The following is a 19,023-nucleotide window of genomic DNA, read 5'->3' on the forward strand; positions in this document are numbered from 1 at the left end:
TCTGTTATTATCTGTTGAATGATGGCTGTAAACAGCCAGAGTAGGTTTGGAAATAGTGCTGGACAATATCATGTCACAGCGATTGACTGTGTGTATTTCTCTCCAGGCAGACAGAAAACCAGAAAACACCAATCTGAGACCAGTTCTGAAGTCACGAGTTCTTTCTGGATTGACACTGTAAACAGAAGAAACATTTCCTCAAGAAAAAATCCATATTTTATTAAAGACGCAATACTCTGCTTATGACTTTTTGGTCCCCTACTGTGATGAGTTCTCGTTGTCCACGGGTGTTTTTGATATTTTTGGATTTCACTGAGCAGCAATGCCTGGGAGACACGCACGCACACGCACACACACACTACAAAAGCAAATTCTCTACAAATTTTCTACAGTAATCCCTCGTTTATCGCGGTTAATTGGTTCCAGACCCGAATGAGGTTTCCTTTTTTCGAAATACAATATTTTCATAGTAAGAAGTTATGACCTTCTAAAGACGGTTTTTAGCTTTATTGTAAACAGAGAATGTAGAGAATGCTTTCAGCATCGGATATGTTTTACAATTCATCATGAAATAGTAGTTTGACAAACGGAGGTGTCGAAAACACACATCGCTATAGTGGAGTTCATGATGCGACGCACAGCCATGTGCTACATAACTAGCCGCTACAAATGAACAGATAACTCTTGTAGGCAACTTACTGCTGAGTTAGTTGTTGCGGAACCAGAATAACAAAGACGAAAGTAGCTGCGGACATCTGTTCTCCATTTGCTTTGCCGCCGATGCACAAGAGCAAATCAGGAGGGGGCTTCATGTCAGCTGACATTGACAAAGTGATGTTTATGATGTGTGTGACACATAGACCCACACTACCTTCACAATCCTGATATGGCTACAGTATGTCCATTCATACTGTACTGTACTGCATTACTTAACATTGTTTTCACATTTTTAAAAAAATCATTTCTAAGTTGTGGCAGTTCGCCACGATCATTACATTTTCGTGGAAACGCTGTCCAATTAATCGAAAACTATCTTGGTATTTGAGTAATTGTTTTTTTTTTTGGGGGGGGGGGGGGGGGGGGTTTAAATGTAAATATCATCTGATTTCAGCCTTTCAAATGCCAATATTTTATTTTCCTTAGTCATCCATGAAAGCAGATCTACTGTCTTTGCATTTTAGGCAAAACAAGATACTCGCACACATCAGCTTTGACTTTGGAAAACAGCAATGGTCATTTTTGCCTCTTTTCTGATGCATTTCGAACCAAACCGCTGTTTTTTTTTCGGTTCATATTGATTTGGTCCATCTAGGGCCGAACCGACTATTTGATTCATCCAAACAACAAGCTTCAGATTAATCGAGTAAGAAAATAATTGTTAGTTGCATCTCTAATCAGTATATCGAATATCGGTAAGAAAGCCATCATGGAGCACCTCTATTTGCAACTGCATGGTGAAAGATCCAAAGTTAAATCATCAGACATTTTCCACTTCAAACAGACCGAGCAGGAACATTGGCACTTATTTGTCACACCAGAAATGGATTTCACTCTGCTCTTCCCTACAGGACAATCCGTGAGCACTTGGGGGAGCAAGAGGTGTCTATCTCTCTCACCATTGATTCTCTGGAGGAGAGCGACCTGGGCAACTACACCTGCTACGTGGAGAACGGCAACGGTCGGCGACATGCGAATATCCAACTTGTCAAGAAAGGTATAGAGCTTTTTAAAGCCACAATTCAGGGAATTTTTGCAGCAATTTAGCAGCACGAATAATTGATTGGTTATGTTTTGGCCTCTGGGATGGAAAAACAGGACAGTATTACAAATGACACCAAGAGCCAGTTCGTCCACCTCACCCTGCGGAAGTGTTCATTTGCAGAGGAAGAAGAAGAAACACTTCTGGAGTGTACAGGGCCAGACAAGCCGCTCTATTGTTTGGCAATGACGCACAATTCCACCTTTCATCATCGTTCATATTCATGTCGTCTTATTTCTCTTCTTCCCTCTGCATAATTCTTTACCGTTTCCTCCAAGTTTCTCCAAGTTATATGTCAGTGGAACCTCTAAAGTTGAATAATTCAACCAAATCTGGAAAAACAGGTCGTATGAAAACCTTGAGTTTCACTACCGCCATGGTTAGCATTCCATAACACCTCAGCCTATCACGTGAGACTTACATCTTGTGAGACAGCCTCCTGGTGATAACCGTAGAAGCGGAAATGGATTATTGTGACGCAGGAAAGTGGTATGTACTTCTGCTCCGTAGAATATGGCCGCTGTGGCTGACACAGCAACGTAAAATATGACTTATTCTTAACTGTGATTTGGAACTGTCTTTTACACGGAACGTTAGGTTTGACTTAAAACACTTAACCTTGGCAGCTGCCTTTTTTAACTAAGCATGGGGTCTAGCAGCTCCCCACTTTCTGCAGTACAGTAGTCCCTCGATGATCACGGTTAATTGGTTCCAGAACCAACCGTCACAAGTGAATTTCCGCAAAGTAGGATTCCTCATGTGTGAATTGAATATTTTCGTAGTTAGAAAGTAGAAAACCTGTTTACGACTTTCTAAACATGTTTTTTAACATTATTGGAGCCCTCATAAAATAAGACATGAAATAGTACCCCTATAGTCACCTTTACACTCATATTACCCGATGTAATATAAGACATATTAGACATAAATCAGACTTGTGCACGTGCGTGTGGCTGTAAATGTACATTTTCTCACATTTCTCCCTTGTTGAAACACTCTCAAAGTTCCAATTTCGTTTGAACTGAACGCGGATTCACTCCACTGACCGTGCCTCGTCGTTTTTGTATTTTTTTTTGTACAAATGCGACATATCAGTTCGTCGGTGTTCATGGGCTCGCCTTGTTAATTCTCTTTAAAACCGGAATAGTCTCTCACTGGGGCCATGGCATTCGCCTTAGAAGCCATTGCTTTCGTGCCTTCACTCATATTTGCGTTTGTTCACTTGCAGGCTGCAGCACTCTCTGTGTTTCTTGCTAGCAGCCCCGCCAACGGGGACAAAGAGACTGAATGACTGACAGGAGGGTTTGCTCACTCCGTTCATTCCGCTATAGAACAAACGCGCCCAGCTGTCTCAACAGCTGGGCGCGTTTGTTCCGAGTTTGTTCCGAGTTTGTTCCGCGTTTGTTCTGAGTGCGTTTGTTTGCACCGAGTGAACCCTCTTGTCATCCAGCCTGTTTGGTAGAGAGATAGAGGAGGAAAACAAACACGCATGCTCATGTCAATTTATCGAGGCCGGCAAAATGAATTAGTTTTTATTTATCGTGCGATTTATTGATTATCAAGACAGACCTACGGATTACTGTATTCTGCAAACTTAAGTGTCATCAGTGTTTACATTTACTTATTATTTATATTTATGTTTCTTTCAACTTCAGCTCAAGCATTGACTGCAAGTTCCTCTCCATTTGCTATAACCCCCTCCCACTTCATGACATTTTTCCCCACCCCACCGCTCTCATCTCGACAGCAGGCAACACTTGAGCGCCACTGTAAGTTGCAGACTGTACTCATCTGCACTGTTTCTGCTGCATTCATGCATTTTGCTGTCCTCTGAGAGCCGATGCAACAACTTTATGCTGCCACATGTCCTCGTCAGGAGCTCATTTGTCAAAATGAGTGATCGGCTGGAGCACTGGCCTCCTGCACTGTTTACGGAGCAGCTAGCTCCCTGGGGAGGGAATCAGCAGCCACAGAGTTTCCCAGGAGAGGACCGCAAAGACTAGTGTGAAGTGAATTAGTGAATTAGTCCAGGATACTTCACTGGCTGTGGTGATAAGAAGTAGACGTGAAGAGAGACTGTGAAAGATGCAGACATGACAAAATGCGAAAGCAATTCCATGCATACAGATTTTTCTAGGCTGGGGGGGCAGAGTGGGCCTCTTGAATCTGAATCACCTGGAGCATCGCATCACCTCACACACGCACCCGGTACTGATCTTCACAGGCGTGTCACTCAGAGCCGTTGTTTACTAGCATCACTGTGTCTGCATCAGTGTGATGTGTTATGAGCCGGGAGGCATTCGGGTACAGGAAATAGATCAAACCCTTGTCACTGATGTTCAACCCCTTTCTTTGAGCGCGCACCAGCGCATGGTTTAACAGACTATATCTCTCTGCATATGCCCCATCAGCGGAGCTCATGTACACGGTGGAGCTGGCCGGTGGTCTGGGTGCCATCCTCATGCTGCTCATCTGCCTGGTGACACTCTACAAGTGCTACCGGATCGAGCTCATGCTCTTCTACAGGAACCACTTTGGCAGTGAGGATTTAGACGGAGGTGAGAGGAAATGATTGTGTTGAAAACGCAAGTTCTTGGCTTGTAGTTATGAGAGGGGTTCAGAGAAACACTCCATCTGAATTTGTTGTAATCAGCAAACAAAAGAGATTCGTTTTTTGCGCCTTTTGCCTCTTTGCCCTCATTAAAAGTCTTTGGGAGGCTCATTCATACCATTTTTTCACTGTAGCGAACTTGGAACCGTGCTGCCTGCAAACTGACTCCAACACCAGTTTCATTTTCCATTGTCCTGTGGAGCTGTGTCATTACGTCACAGGGGTTACGCCTCCGATCAGGAAATTAGTCCTTGACAATGCACATTACTTACAGGTAAAAATATAAAGATGCAAAAATGTAAAAATTAAGGTGCAAAATGCAAAACATTTTAACATAAAGATTGCACGTTGCAGGCTTCAGGCTTTGTGGGGAGCTCGTAGCGTGGGGAGGACGACCCATCTCATCACCACTGTTTTCTGACAGAAGGATAAATACATATTAAACCAGAACACAGTCGCACAATAAATGTTACTTCTTACATGACTATGGCTTTACCATGAAACCAGTTTGCTGCCGTACACACTAATGAGAGGGGGAGGGTGGAGGCCAGCTAGCATGCAATTTACTCCCAAAACTGTGCTGTGAACATGACACAAATACAACTTACGGGGGTCCAGGCAGGTCTCACTTGTGCCTAATTGATGGTCTCACGGATTTCAGTGGAGGTTTTTGCCAGCATTCAGCAGCAAGCTGGCATGCCAGTGTCGAGCTCCTCAAAGTCAAGCATTACTCTCCTCCGACCACTGCCACTGTTTCTGAGGTCATTCTTTTGGTCTCTGTAGTCCTCCTTTAATTTCTTAAGTTTGTTATTTGTTAGAAAGACCAAAAAAAACACGCAGCAGGCATCTCGCCTCCTGATGCAATCCAGTACTGGCTGGGTTCTTGTCGCCGTTTCAGATTTCTTCTGCACTTCTTTGGATGTGCAAATGGACAAGAGACAGCAGGTTTCCTTTGGTGTCCGTGTTTTCGGAGCCTTTTCCATTGCTAGACTTGCAATGCAATGTAATAAAGATGGAGGTAATTCATGGACTTTCTTTTTTAGGTTGAACCAAAAAGCCTCAGGTCGAACCAATTGTGGAACCATGACAATGGAAAAGCAAAGCTCTGAGAACCAGCTCCAAAAAAAGCTCAGAACCAGTCACAGTGGAAAAAGGGGTATCATTCCTATCCCACTAGTGTCCCATTCGTATCCCCACAATTTGCAACAGCAGAGACAAGCAAAAAAAGCATTGTTATTATCATATACTGTATATTTTGGAGTCTTAGTCTAAATTATAGCTCAACCCGCTGTGTCCGGCCATTGCCTTAATGATTGTTGCCTGAATGCACAGTGTGGTCTGCCAAAGTTCTGTAGTTGAATTGTCTTTCCAGCTGAAACGGCCATCAAACACGTGTGCAAAACAACTTCAGCCTACAGCGTAATCACACAAAATTGTAATTAGCGTGTATCAACAACAACCGGCTGTCCTGGATGTGCGATAAGTTGACAATCCAAAAACAAAAAAATAAAACCTCTCAGCTCATAGCCCGTGTGCATTCATAGTTAAGTGTGTGTAGTGTCCATTAAACTTAATGGAGCCCGGGGATATGGCGCATATTACGCCTCCGCCTCAGCTGGCACTTGCCGCTACGAGTTCACGAGTTCACTCTGTAACCGCGGGCTCGCCGTGTGCATGTATATAGAGCACACCCACCCCCTCAAACCTGCCCCCTCTGCATTCCAGTCTTGCACTCCTGCGTCCTATGTGGTCCCTCAGCTTCAGCTTCTGAGAATGCCAAGCTGTTATGCAACAGATATTTGACATTGACGGTACAGTACTTTCTGCTTTTTGCTGTAGTTGTGGACATGTAAAGCCATGACACTGGTAGGTACGTGCTGCAAGTGGTGTGCGTTTCATTCCAAGCCTAAATGGGTGATTTGCATCAGGAAGGCCATACAGGATAAAAACTTTATTAGCAGTGGTGTTTCCCACAGGACGGCAATCTATCTGTGGCAGTGGGTTGCAAGGGAAGCTAGATGACATCATCATCTGATGTGGGGAATTGGCCATGATGCAGATTTTAGATGGAGATTTTATTTTTAAATGCATTTCGGCCTCTCGTCCGCAGGCAAAGAAGCAGTTACACTGCCATCTACTGTACAGAGCGGTAACGACAAGCTCAGACAGTCCCATTACAGTGGTGTGTAGAAGTGTTTGCCCCCTTCCTGGTTCCTTTTTTTTGCATGTTTGTCACACTTAAATGTTTCAGATCATCAAACAAAATGCAGTTTTTAAATGAAACTTTTGTCATTGAGGGAGAAAAAAATCCAAAGCTACATGGCCCTGTGTGAAAAAGTGATTGCCCCCTAAAGCTAATAACTGCTTGGGCCCCCCTTAGCAACAACAACTGCAATCAAGCGTTTGTGATAACTTGCAATGAGTCTCTTACAGCGCTGGGGAGGAATTTTGCAGAATTGTTGTCATTCAGCCACATTGGAGGCTTTTCCAGCATGAAGCGCCTTTTTAAGGTCATGCCACAGCATCTCAATAGGATTCAGGTCAGGACTTGGACTAGGCCACTCCAAAGTCTTCATTTTGTTTTTCTTCATCCATTCAGAGGTGGACTTGCTGGTGTGTTTTGGATCATTGTCCTGCTGCAGAACCCAAGTTGCTTTCAGCTTGAGGTCACCAACAGATGGCCGGACATTCTCCTTCAGCAGAATTCATGGTTCTATTTATCACAGCAAGTCTTCCAGGTCCTGAAGCAGCAAAACAGCCCCAGACCATCACACTACCACCACCATATTTTACTGTTCTTTTTCTGTAATGGGGTGTTACTTTTACACCAGATGTAATGGGACACACACCTTCCACAGTGTATTTTCCCAAAGGTCTTGGGGATCATCAAGATGTTTCCTGGCTAAAATGAGAGGAGCCTTAATGTTCTTTTTGTTCAGCAGTGGTTTTGGTCTTGGAACTCTATGGGCTGTTTTTTCCCAGTGTCTTTCTTATGATGGAGTCATGAACACTGACCTTAACTGAGGCAAGTGGGGCCTGCAGGTCTTTGGATGTTGTTGTGGGGTCTTTTGTGACCTCTTGGAGAGTCATCGCTGTGCTCTTGGGGTCATTTTGGTTGGCCGGCCACTCCTGGGAAGGTTCACCATTGTTCCATGTTTATCACCTTTTCCAGACTGATAGATCTCAAATAATCTCAGTTAAGTTATGTTTTAACCGGGGGGGTGTTAATAATAAAAGGTTTAATTTAAAAACTGCATTTTGTGTTCAGTTGTGTTGTCATTGACTAATATTTAAATTTGTTTGATGATCTGAAACATTTAAGTGTGACAAACATGCAAAAAATAAATAAATCAGGAAGGGGGCAAACACTTTTTCACTCCACTGTCTAATGTTTTTATGAACCGGGACAAACAGGTACTGTAACACCAAATCTATTTGTAGTGGTCCAAATTCATTACTTTTATTTTCTGTTTTTATTATTTTTAACTTTTATTTTGGGAACATGTTTGAACTGTTGACAGCACAACAACACTTGACACGCAGATGTGCTTCCTCCCGTAGATAACAAAGACTACGACGCCTACCTGTCCTACACGAAAGTGGACCCCGACCAGTGGAGTCAGGAGACCCGAGAGGAGGAACGCTTTGCCCTGGAGATCCTGCCTGACGTGCTGGAGAAGCATTATGGGTATAAACTCTTCATTCCAGACAGGGACTTGATCCCCACAGGAAGTAAGCTCTCGCTCGCGCAAGGCTCATTGTGTCGCGTGTTGTATGACTTGCTGTCGTTGCTGTCTGCACAGTGGTGCCGTGCTGTGTTGTGTTTTACACCCGTGTCGTGGCACAAGCGGACCTGCAAGACCTTTTGTCAGACCTGCGCTCAAGTGGATGGGGGCCATGGAGGGCTCCTCCTTTACAGTGTGTGTGGGGGGGAAGCTACAGATATTCTTTATTGGTTTTTAGTTGAAAGAAAGCAGAAAAATTGCAGTTATTTTTTTTTATGTGCAGTGGAACCTCGTGGTTGAACAGAATATTTGGATTTGTTCATATTTAAATTTTAATTTCACCAATTTCTTGTTTGGGGAGCGAATGACAGCAATGATGATGATGATTGTCATTACTGTTGTCAACATTAGCCTTATTGTACAGCCAGGACACTGACACACAGTACAGTCCACTGTTTTCCTAAGTCATGATAAGTTCTGTTTCCCATTTTGGGGACATCATCACATGAAAACCTAAGAAAGAGCAAAGCCTGTTTGGAGAGTTCATGCTTTAGATCAGTGATTCTCAACTGGTGGGTCTTTGCCTGGGCAAAAAAATACAAAAAGAATTTTTGCGCTTTTATTCTGAAGGGGATTTTTGTCATGCGGCATGGTGTCGTCCATTAATACTCCTGAAGGTGGCGATAACGCTCTGCAGTGGTATTTGAAACCCGCTGTCCTAGAAGAAGACCTACGACGTAACGCAGTTACTGCCGTTAAGATGTTCAATGTGCTAGTCCTGTCTCTTGTTGAGCCTGAGAAAGCGTTTGGTTTGGTTCGTGAATTTTCGCAAAGTAGGATTCCTTATTTATAAATCAAATATTTTCTTAGTTAGAGCATAGAAAACCTGTTTACGACCTTCTAAATACGGGTTTTAACATTATTGGAGCCCTCTAGACATGAAATAACGCCCCTATAGTCACCTTGATGCTTGTATTACCCAATATAGGAGACATAAGAGAAAATAAGATATATAAGACATAATATAGACTCACACGTTTACATTGGGAGAATTTGTTCTTTTTTTTACTTCTTGCGGCGGCTACTGGTCACCTGCGTGACCATCATAGAATACTACATATCATCTTTGAATACATCTTCAGAATGCCTTATATTTAATTTTACTTCATTTACCATTTTTCACTTGAAAATGTTTAATTTAACATTTACTTAAATATGCATATTTTTGACTAATAGCAGGTCGTATCCAACTAGTAAACATCCATCCATCTTCTACCGCTTATCCGAGGTCGGGGCGCGGGGACAGCAGCCGAAGCAGGGAAGCCCAGACTTCCGTCCCCCCAGACACTTCGTCCAGCTCCTCCCGGCGGATTCTGAGGCGTTCCCAGGCCAGTTTAGAGACATAGTCTCTCCAACATGTCCTGGGTCTTCCCCCAGGCATCCTACCGTTCGGACATGCCCTGAACACCTCCCCAGGGAGGCATCCTGACCAGATGCCCGAGCCATTTCATCTGGCTCCCCTCAATGCGGAGGAGCAGCGGTTCTACTCCAAATTTCTCCCAGATGACAGTGCTTCTTCTCACCTTACCTCTAAAGGAGAGCCCAGCCCCCCTACGGCGAAATCTCATTTCGGCCGCTTGTACCCGCGATCTTGTCCTTTCGTGATGATTGATTAATTCACATATTTTTTAAAAACCATGATAAGAGTGAAGCCGTGAAATTCAAACCGTAAAGGGATTGCTATCCCTCAAATTCAAACTGCACTGATATTTTTCAAATTTCAGTTGAAAACCTTTTGCCATTTGGGTCGGCGCTTGTCATTAAGGGGTGACGGTCGGTCCTGCGGCCACACCAGTTGAGAACCACTGCTTCAGACTGTCACCGAACGTGAAAGTCTTGCTAGATTTGTGGAAGCCTTGCAGGAAATGGGGTGATCGTGCCCGGTTGTTATTTTCATTGAATGACTGGCGAGACATTCGACTTGTGAGGTTCCACTGTGATAAAACACAGCAATGCAATCAGCAGGAAGCCGCAACTCTGCTGTTCCCGTCCATGGTCCCGATCCAGTACTTACTCACTGCATGCTGCGCAATCCACCAGCTCTTTGTGCATGTGCATGTCTTGACGTATTGTTGTGGAGGACGCTCACTACGACCTGCCCGCCCCCCAAGGAGACCCCTACTACCACCATCACCCTCTTATCTTTGATGGGCTCATCACGCCGATGAGCTGGATGACATCATCATTAACGCTCCTTTGTATGCTCGCATCCGCTGCTAATTATGCTGGTCTGTGGCATCGTTCCAAGGTCAGAGACTGTGACAGTGATTATGTTTTCAATGTGAGGGGACCCTAATATGAGGGAAATGGCATATAAATGCAAGGAGTTGCATAACTTGTGCAGCATTAGAGGACATTCATTTACAATCCTCTTGAGATAAATAACGTGTACGCCACTTTTACTGTCACTATTTCAGCGCACTCTGCATTCTTCTGCTTTTGTATGCTACACGTCCCATATTAAACTGGAACAGCCTGGCCGGCGCTGTCCCGTGCAGGCACAGAAATGCGTCCCTACATTGTCAGTTGTTTGTGTTGACTGAAATTCTTCTGGTCACCCTTTCAATGTTGAATATTTATGTTGTATTTAGGTTTCACCAGTGATCATTTCCAGGATGACACCAGACTACTTAGAGGTACTTTTTTCCGCCTAGTTTTTCATGCTTGTCACGGGGAGATCATGCAGCGGCAAGGTGATGAGATTACTGGATGTGCACCTGCAATAACTAAAGCTGATTTGATGCCATCAACTTGGTGCTCTTCCACAAGCAGTGTTTGTTCTGCTTGAACAGAGATGCTCTGTACTGGCTTTCTTACCAATGTCAGATACAGATATTGCCCAGCACTTCATTACCGATACGGATATACATACAGTAAACCAATATACATCCTTCCCAGTCACCATCCACCTCTTCCAGTTCCACCAGGAGGACACTAAGGCGTTCCCAGGCCAGCTGTGAGACATAATCCCTCCAGTGTGTCCGAGGTCTGCCCCACGGGTGGCTGGGCTTTCCCGTAGCGATAAGGCGTGAAGCACTGTCATGCGGGTGAAACTGAGAGGAGCCAGATGAGGTGGCTCAGGCGTTTGGTTAGGAAGCCTCCCGGACTCCTCCTGTTTAGGGCATGTGGGGCCAATAGGAGGTCTAGGAGGTCTCTCTGGGACATGTTGGAGAGACCATGTCTCTCAGCAGGCCTGGAAACGCCTCAGGATCGGGAGGAGCTGGACAAAGGAGTTGGGGAGAAGCGAGCCTGTCTTAGGCTGTTGCTAATTCCAGATCGTGGGCACACTGAGCTAGCAAGCTTGTTGCTGTGTGGAGTGCGACTTTGTTACTCGTATGCTGATATCATTATCGGCAGAAAAAAATGATACGGATAGGAACCGATCTTATTTGTATGCCAATATTAGCATATTAACTATAGCTAACACTGTCGTCGAATTCGGGCATGGCCCAAATCACCGGTTCTGGACAAACTGTTTGGAATAGGTCAGCTGTGATTAGAAAGCAATCCGATCACAAGCCGATCCATAAGACCCAAACAGCAGATGGGTGATATAACAACAAGTACTGGCAACAAAAGTGACTGTTCAACACGTCTTCGGTTTAGCGCTCCAAGCGTGTTGCCTGCGCAGTACATCTTGCCACCAACAAGATAGCCCAGTTTGCAAACCCATCGCCTGATTATGACTAGAAATAGCAAACAATCAGGGAGAAAAATGGGAATCAGAAGCAATCAGATGGTCCGGTGCGGGTGTACGTTTTTTTCTGTTGTCCCAGTGAGTGCACCTGCCATTTGAATGTACAGCATACGAGACCGCTACAACAATGTCCTTGGTTGACTACCATGCAACCATAAATGAAAATGCTGTTCATTAGCTATCGTATGATTCCTAGTCAGATCAAACGTTGACTGTTCCAGACCGTACGAGATGAGATGAACCGAAGTGTACCTTAGTGGAAACCTGGGTAAATATTAAGCCTGTTAGTTTAGGCGTTAAGATGTTTTAGTGTTTATTATTCAGAGATCAATTGATCCCTGCAGCCCTCTGCTGATTGTTCATGGTAATTCTGTGCAAAGCTTTCTTTGCATCTCCCAAAGGCATCCTTAGACCCTTTAAAAATGGAGCAATTCAGGTTCATAATATGCCAGAAAAAGTAGTTCTCTGCCAACAGCATCGCAAGGCAGCTTTGCCTGACAGAAAGTGATTCTAATGTGTGTCTGGTGTGTCCATAGCTTACATCGAGGATGTTGCACGCTGCGTGGACCAGAGCAAGCGCCTCATCATTGTGCTGACGCCCAGCTATGTGGTGCGGAGGGGGTGGAGCATCTTTGAGCTGGAGACGCGTCTGCGCAACATGCTGGTAACGGGAGAGATCAAGGTCATCCTCATCGAGTGTGCAGAGTTGCGTGGCATCATGAACTACCAGGAAGTGGAGGCCCTCAAACACACCATCAAAATGCTGACGGTCATCAAGTGGCGCGGGCCGAACAGCAACAAGCTGGACTCCAAGTTCTGGAAGCAGCTGCTGTACGAGATGCCGTTCAAGCGCACTGAGCCCCTGAGCATTTCCCACGAGCAAGCACTGGATGTCAGCGAGCAGGGGCCTTTCGGCGAGCTCCAGGCAGTGTCAGCCATCTCCATGGCGGCGGCAACCTCCACGGCCATGGCGACGGCACACCCGGACTTGCGCTCCACTCTCCACAACTCGTACCACACCCAGATGAGACAGAAACACTACTACCGTAATTACGACTACGAGCTGACGCCGGGGGGCACCCTCCCGCACCTGTCCTCCAGCAGAAACCAGCACACGTACTGCAACATCCCCATGACACTCCTGAATGGACAGCGGCCACAGTCCAAGTCCCCGCGGCAGCAGAGTTTGGAGGAAGGCCACAGCAACAACGCCATGCTGCCACTGCTGCCCCGAGAGACCAGCATATCCAGCGTCATCTGGTGACAGACGCCACGGAAAGTTCTTATCAAAGTGGAACGGCAAAAAAAAAGCAGCTGTCTTGCTCCATGCCTGTAAAAACACATAAACAGAAGCCAAAAACGGCTAATATGGCTGGGAAAGTGCCGGAATACAGGGTCCTGTACATAGTGTTTGTAATTCTTTGTAGCATTTCTTTTTGTTGATGACATTCTTTATGTTGTCAGTTGGGACTTTTTGTGTTTGGGTTTCTGGAGCAACGTGTCGGACAAGCTATATTGTATGTGTGTGTGTGTGTGTGTGTGTGTGTGTGTGTGTGTGCGCGAAGGGGGGGTTTGAATGGAGGGTGTGGGATTGATCTCCAGGAGCGACGTCTCACACAAACTCAGGAGTCACAAGCCCCAAAGAGCGGGAGTGATACCTGACAAATGCTTGGCTTACGTCGCTCTTTGTATCGGGATGACGTGGACTTGTTACTTACCTTAACAAATAATTCTATCACAGAAAATCAAAAACCTATATTATTTTATGAAAAGAGTATATTTTTGTATCAGAGGGTTATTTGTGTGTGACAGAAGGACTTAAATAGCAAAGAAATTGCCTAGTTTAGACGTGCAGAAGTGCATAGATAGCTCTCAGCCCTCTAATGGAAATTCACTGTATGTCTTACATAGCAAGAGGGAGCAAAAATGCAGTACTAAAGTGCAAAAGTCTTCGGCCAGTTTTAGATTTGGAACTGGAATGTCACACAAAGTGCAGAATTGTTAATAAAAGTGGGAAAAAACAGCAGAGCGCCGTATTCAGTGTTGGGCCGATTGCTTTAATATGTAATTAATCACCAGGGAAAGTAACTATCCAGTTCCTTTTTTAAAAAGCATTTAAATATGTGAAATAATTGGCATTTAGCTTTGTAGTGACGTGTGCCGTTGAGAGATGTCTTATGAGATCAACCTTGCAATTATCTAAAATTCTCCAATTCTGCCAAAACGCCAGGGGGCAGTGTTTTCCTGCGTAATAAGAGAGCGTGTGCGTAATAAGACACCACGTTTCACTTCAACGGCGTTAAATAGTAATGAATTGCATTACCCGTTACTGGAAAACATTCTTTTTAACGCCTCAGCACTGGCCATTTTTGTGTTTGTTAGCTAGCAGGCTACTTGCGGGTTCATGGAGGAGGGCAACTTCTAGGAATAAATTCTTGTATCCACGCAGCAAAGTGCAATGGGGTCCCCAATGGACCAAAATGAATATGTATTTTTGTTTAATGCTGCTATTTGTATCTATCTCATCTATCCTGTTAGATCAGGGGTCGGCAACCCGTGATTCCAGCCTTCAGCCTCATTGTTTTGGATCCCTTCACAATGCTAGAATTTTTTTTTTTTTTTGCACCCGAGTGGAGAAAATGCTCATTTTTTAAGACAGTTAAAAATACCCGACTTTCTGTAAGACAGTGAATGCATCATAGCTGAGTTCTGACTTGGATTTTTCCCCCCCACGGTAGGCTAACCATTAATATATCCCCCCCCAAAAAAGAAACATTTCTGTAGAAAGGTTTTTAATTCTGAACAGACAGGTTCCGTTGTCTTCCCTGCCGACAATGCTTGATACGTGGCGAGAAACAACAAAAAACGTTGAAAGACGTTTTCAAAACAAGCACCTATTTTCTGAAAAGTTGTCAGTAGAAAAGTAGGAAAAAAAAGTAGAAAGTAAACCTACACGTGTAACAGTGGCCATCCCTGCACACGCCGGGCTTGAACCCGAACAGCGTTAGCCAGCGAGCTAAAAGGAACAGGCTGTCAATTCGCTGGGCTGCGCATTTCTTGAGGCATCAGGTAGTGAGGTACGATCACAACCCCACGAGTTGGCATCCATTATAGATGCACACTCCACTTGTGTTGGTTTATTCTGTCATAACAAGTAAAATAAAGCTTCAAACTTGGAAAAGTTTATAAGCTGTTACGTTTTGTGGCTCCAGACAATTTTCCTTTAGTGGGCGAGGGGGCAAAATGGCTCTTTTGATCGTAAATGCCGACCCCCCGTTGGGCTGACAAAGATAGTATTGCCCTGAGACTTTTGCACAGTACTGTATTTGGGTAATGTCGTAATTGTCAAGGCTAATTGTGACACTGTTAGCGCACCCCTGGTAGCACCTTGGAAGGATCAGCAGCACCTCGATGCAACTATGCTGCTGACGACGGGGACAGAGGAAAGAGGGAAGCGTGTCATCGCCCGAGGCCACATCCCGTTCCTGCTGTCGGACTAGGGCTAAACCATCACTTCCTCCTAAATGACAGCTGTGTTAAGCCGAGCGCCATCCCATCTTGCCAGCAGGACAGAGGCCAGTTAAACAATAGGGCATACAATAGGGCTTTGACCTTCCAACTCAGGTTGATGTGTGTTGTTAGTTCTCTGTGCGAAAGCAGGAATCAGTCACGAAATGACTGCATCTGGGTCTTTATTTGTGTTGTTTATGTTTTGTTAACAAGCTGAACTGTAATTTTCTTCAAAATAACTGGCACCAAAAGGTTCCATCCCGATGGCAACAATTACACTCTGATGCGGGATGTGCGCATGGAAGAACATCATAGTCCGTCCTTGGCAACTCTTAAGCAAAGGTCACTCATGTCTGTTCACTTTTTGTGTTCTAGTTTATCCCAGAGGTGCTTGACAGGGTTGAGGTCCTTGCTTTGTGAATGTCCCTTAACTGTTCCATGTCTTGATAAGATGAAGATGGTGGATAGGTGAAGTAAGGAGGCCAATTCACAACAGAAGTTATCGCAAGGCGCCTTTTAGAGGAGGTCCAGAGCAACGCTCAGTATTGGAGAACCAACAGATATAAAAGTCAAGACATTGGAGCGGTCGGGTGCTCGGTTGATTCTGCCTTTTAGCGTTTTTAGAAAGAACTGAAGAAGAAGGAAAAGAAAGTATATGAAAATACAAGCCAGTTCAAGTGAGGCAATCCAAGAAGTCACTGACTCGTAATCCATAAAGGTTGAATCGGGGCAACTTGGGACTCTTCTTGTCTGTTGAACACCGTCAGACCAAAGCTGGTTCACCCCGAGGGCAAAATCCAGAAAAGCAAACTCCCCATTATTTACACAGTGCAGTGTAGTAAGGAGTGCAATGGCCCCCACATTGGAGAGACCCAAGTACTCTTATACAAACGTATGGCACAACACAACAAAAACTTTTCACATTTCGTTCTAAAAATTTAGTTGTGGAGTTTCCCTATTTATGTCCCTGGTGGGTCTGCCCCTTGGGTCTGTAGGTTGGTTGTTATCGCCAGGTGAACGACTGTCCTGCTTAACAATATGTTGTTCGCCTATCTGGTGGCACAACAACTCGTTTGAGGTCACTCTTTCTTTTGAATGAGACAATCTTTGGGGGAGAGATTATAGCAGACAGACGGTGAGACAACAGGTGATGGTGCAAACCTCCTCTGTTTAGGAAGGGACTTTCTAGTGTGACATACATGGCTTTCACACCTCTATCCAGAATTTGGACAATGATTGTCCTCAAAAGAATGTCCCTTCTTTCTAATCATCCATCTTCTACCAATTATCCGAGGTTGGGTCACGGCGACAGCAGGGAAGCTCAGATGTCCCTCTCCCCGGCAATTTGGTCCAGCTCCTCCCGGCGGATCCTGAGGCGTTCCCAGGTCGGTTGAGAGACATAGTCTCCGGCGTGTCCTGGGTCTTCCCAGAGACCTCCTACCGGTCGGACGTGCCCTGAACACCTCCCCAAGGAGGCGTCCGAGTGGCATCCTGACCAGATGCCCAAGCCACGTCATATGGCTCCTTTAATGTTTCTCCCGGATGACAGTGCTTCTCACCTTGTCTCTCAGGGAGAGCCCAGCCACCCTACGGAGAAAACTAATTCCGGCCGCTTGTACCTGCCATCTTGTTCTTTTGGTCACTACCGAAGGCTCATGACCATAGGTGAGGAGAGGAACGTACAGTAGATCGACCGGTAAATCATTCTTTCTCCCTTCTTTGTGAGATGCTAATGGACTACTGACTCTGGATATGAAAAAACTGCTCTCCTGTGTTGTGCCATACTGTACATTTGTAGAAGGGTTGTTTGGTCTCTCCATGGTAGAGTCCATTGCACTCCTCACTACACTGCACTGCATAAACAACAGTGCTGAGTTTGTTTCTCTTGTTTTTGAGGCCAACCAGCTTTTGTCTGAGGGTGTTCAACAAACAAAAAGAGTTGCCCCGATTCAACCTTCAACCATCACCTGGATGACAGAGAATCTACACACTCGCTGAGATATTCTATCTTCCATCAAAACAATGATCATGACCTAGTTCTCTTTTTGATGTCTTGTTTTTATTGACACTTTCATGGAGTTGCAAAAACAGGCTAGTCGTATGTGTGTGTTTTTTTTAAGCAGGAAAATGTTTGAATGGGAAAAATGCGGAGAGGATGGCGCACGAGCAGAGTAGTGTGCACGTGACTCTGCATTGTAAAAATACAAAGACGAGGATTTAGAAGAAGACAATCGAGCCATAATAATCCCACTGAGGGCTTCGCAAAGCAGAAGCAGTCATTCAGGAGGGAGTTTCAAAGTCCCATTGCACCAATATATGTTGTAAGTGGTTGCCCATTTTTCTCTCACAATCAATATTTGTGGTGACATGGCTGTGATGAAGATGAGTAAAAATGACAAATATATAGCACAGAATTAATTCCAGGCACTTTCACTACAGCGGAGAGCCAAGGGTCTCTCCTGTTTCTGGCGTATTTTCTATCATGTATATGCAATGTACATGAAAAGAGATCATGTTATTAATAAAAAAAACACACATTTACAGTCACACCATCCTAGTCGTTTGTGTCTGTGTGTGAAAGAACACTGTCTTGTGGAACCTTTGTGCTCTTTTAGGGACCGTCACACAATACTTGGAATTGGACTGACAGTAAGTAGGCCTACCGTAGAGTATTAAGCATTCTTGTGTGTTACGACGTGGTATTAGGTCCACATTGGGGAAAAAACACTCTGCGATTTCAAGAAGGTTGTAAATTTAGGAGAAAAAAAGGCGCAATATTACTTTTGCCCAAGGCCAAAGGTCACATAAGTCTCCCCTTTTCATAGCTGTCTCAGGCAAGGCGCGTTACGACGGAGAATTAAAATAATCGGAGACTTCGAGAATAGAGTCGTAAATTTACGACAATAAAGTCGTAAATACACAAGAAAAACTCGTAATATTACAATAACGAAGTCCTACATTTACGAGAAAAAACTCGTAACTATGTTTCAGGCATTGCCTTAGACAGCTATGCTTATGTGACCGCTGGCCTTGGGCATGTGGAGGGGGTGGGGTAAGGACGGCGGAAGTGAGAAGGGGTAGCCATGCTAGTCTAATTGCTAAATGCTCAACTGCTCTGGTTTGCTGCCGCCACGTTCTAAAGACGAAAGTTCCCTTCCTTCCCATAATATTACGACTTTTTTTTCGTAAATTTACGACTTTAGTCACGTAATATTCCGACTTTATCCTCATAAATTTACGACTTTAGTCACATAATATTCCGACTTTTTTCTTGTAAATGTACGACTTTAGTCACGTAATATTACGACTTTATCCTCGTAAATTTACGACTTTAGTCTCGTAATATTAAGACTTTTTTTTCGTAAATTACGACTTTAGTCACGTAATATTCCGAATTTATCCTCGTATATTTACGACTTTAGTCATGTAATATTGACTTTTTTTTAGTAAATTTCTGACCTTAGTCACGTAATATTCCGACTTTATCCTCGTAAATTTTACGACTTTGGTCACGTAATATTATGACTTTTTTCCGTTAATTTACGACTTTAGTCACGTAATATTCCGACTTTATCCTCGTAAATTTACGACTTTAGTCACGTAATATTACCACTTTTTTCTTGTAGATTTACGACTTTAGCCGTGTAATATTACCACTTTT

The 19,023-nt window shown here is 44.4% G+C and overlaps 1 protein-coding gene across 2 annotated transcripts in view; it reads left to right on the forward strand.

Moving 5' to 3' along the window:
* Window positions 1–18,346, forward strand: part of LOC129188639 (interleukin-1 receptor accessory protein-like 1) — a 210,332-nt gene extending 191,986 nt beyond the window's left edge. The window contains exons 8-12 of one of the 2 annotated variants that reach the window (XM_054789477.1): window positions 1,569–1,714; window positions 4,171–4,317; window positions 7,932–8,102; window positions 10,747–10,791; window positions 12,389–18,346. In XM_054789477.1, the coding sequence (XP_054645452.1) occupies window positions 1,569–1,714; window positions 4,171–4,317; window positions 7,932–8,102; window positions 10,747–10,791; window positions 12,389–13,116 (1,237 nt within the window). In that variant the 3' untranslated portion in view covers window positions 13,117–18,346. The remainder of the gene's footprint in view (window positions 1–1,568; window positions 1,715–4,170; window positions 4,318–7,931; window positions 8,103–10,746; window positions 10,792–12,388) is intronic. The other variant, XM_054789485.1, reaches the window with a different exon arrangement.
* Window positions 18,347–19,023: the final 677 nt, after the last annotated feature.

The sequence above is a fragment of the Dunckerocampus dactyliophorus genome, chromosome 1 (assembly GCF_027744805.1).
Source record: "Dunckerocampus dactyliophorus isolate RoL2022-P2 chromosome 1, RoL_Ddac_1.1, whole genome shotgun sequence".
Taxonomy (NCBI): domain Eukaryota; kingdom Metazoa; phylum Chordata; class Actinopteri; order Syngnathiformes; family Syngnathidae; genus Dunckerocampus; species Dunckerocampus dactyliophorus.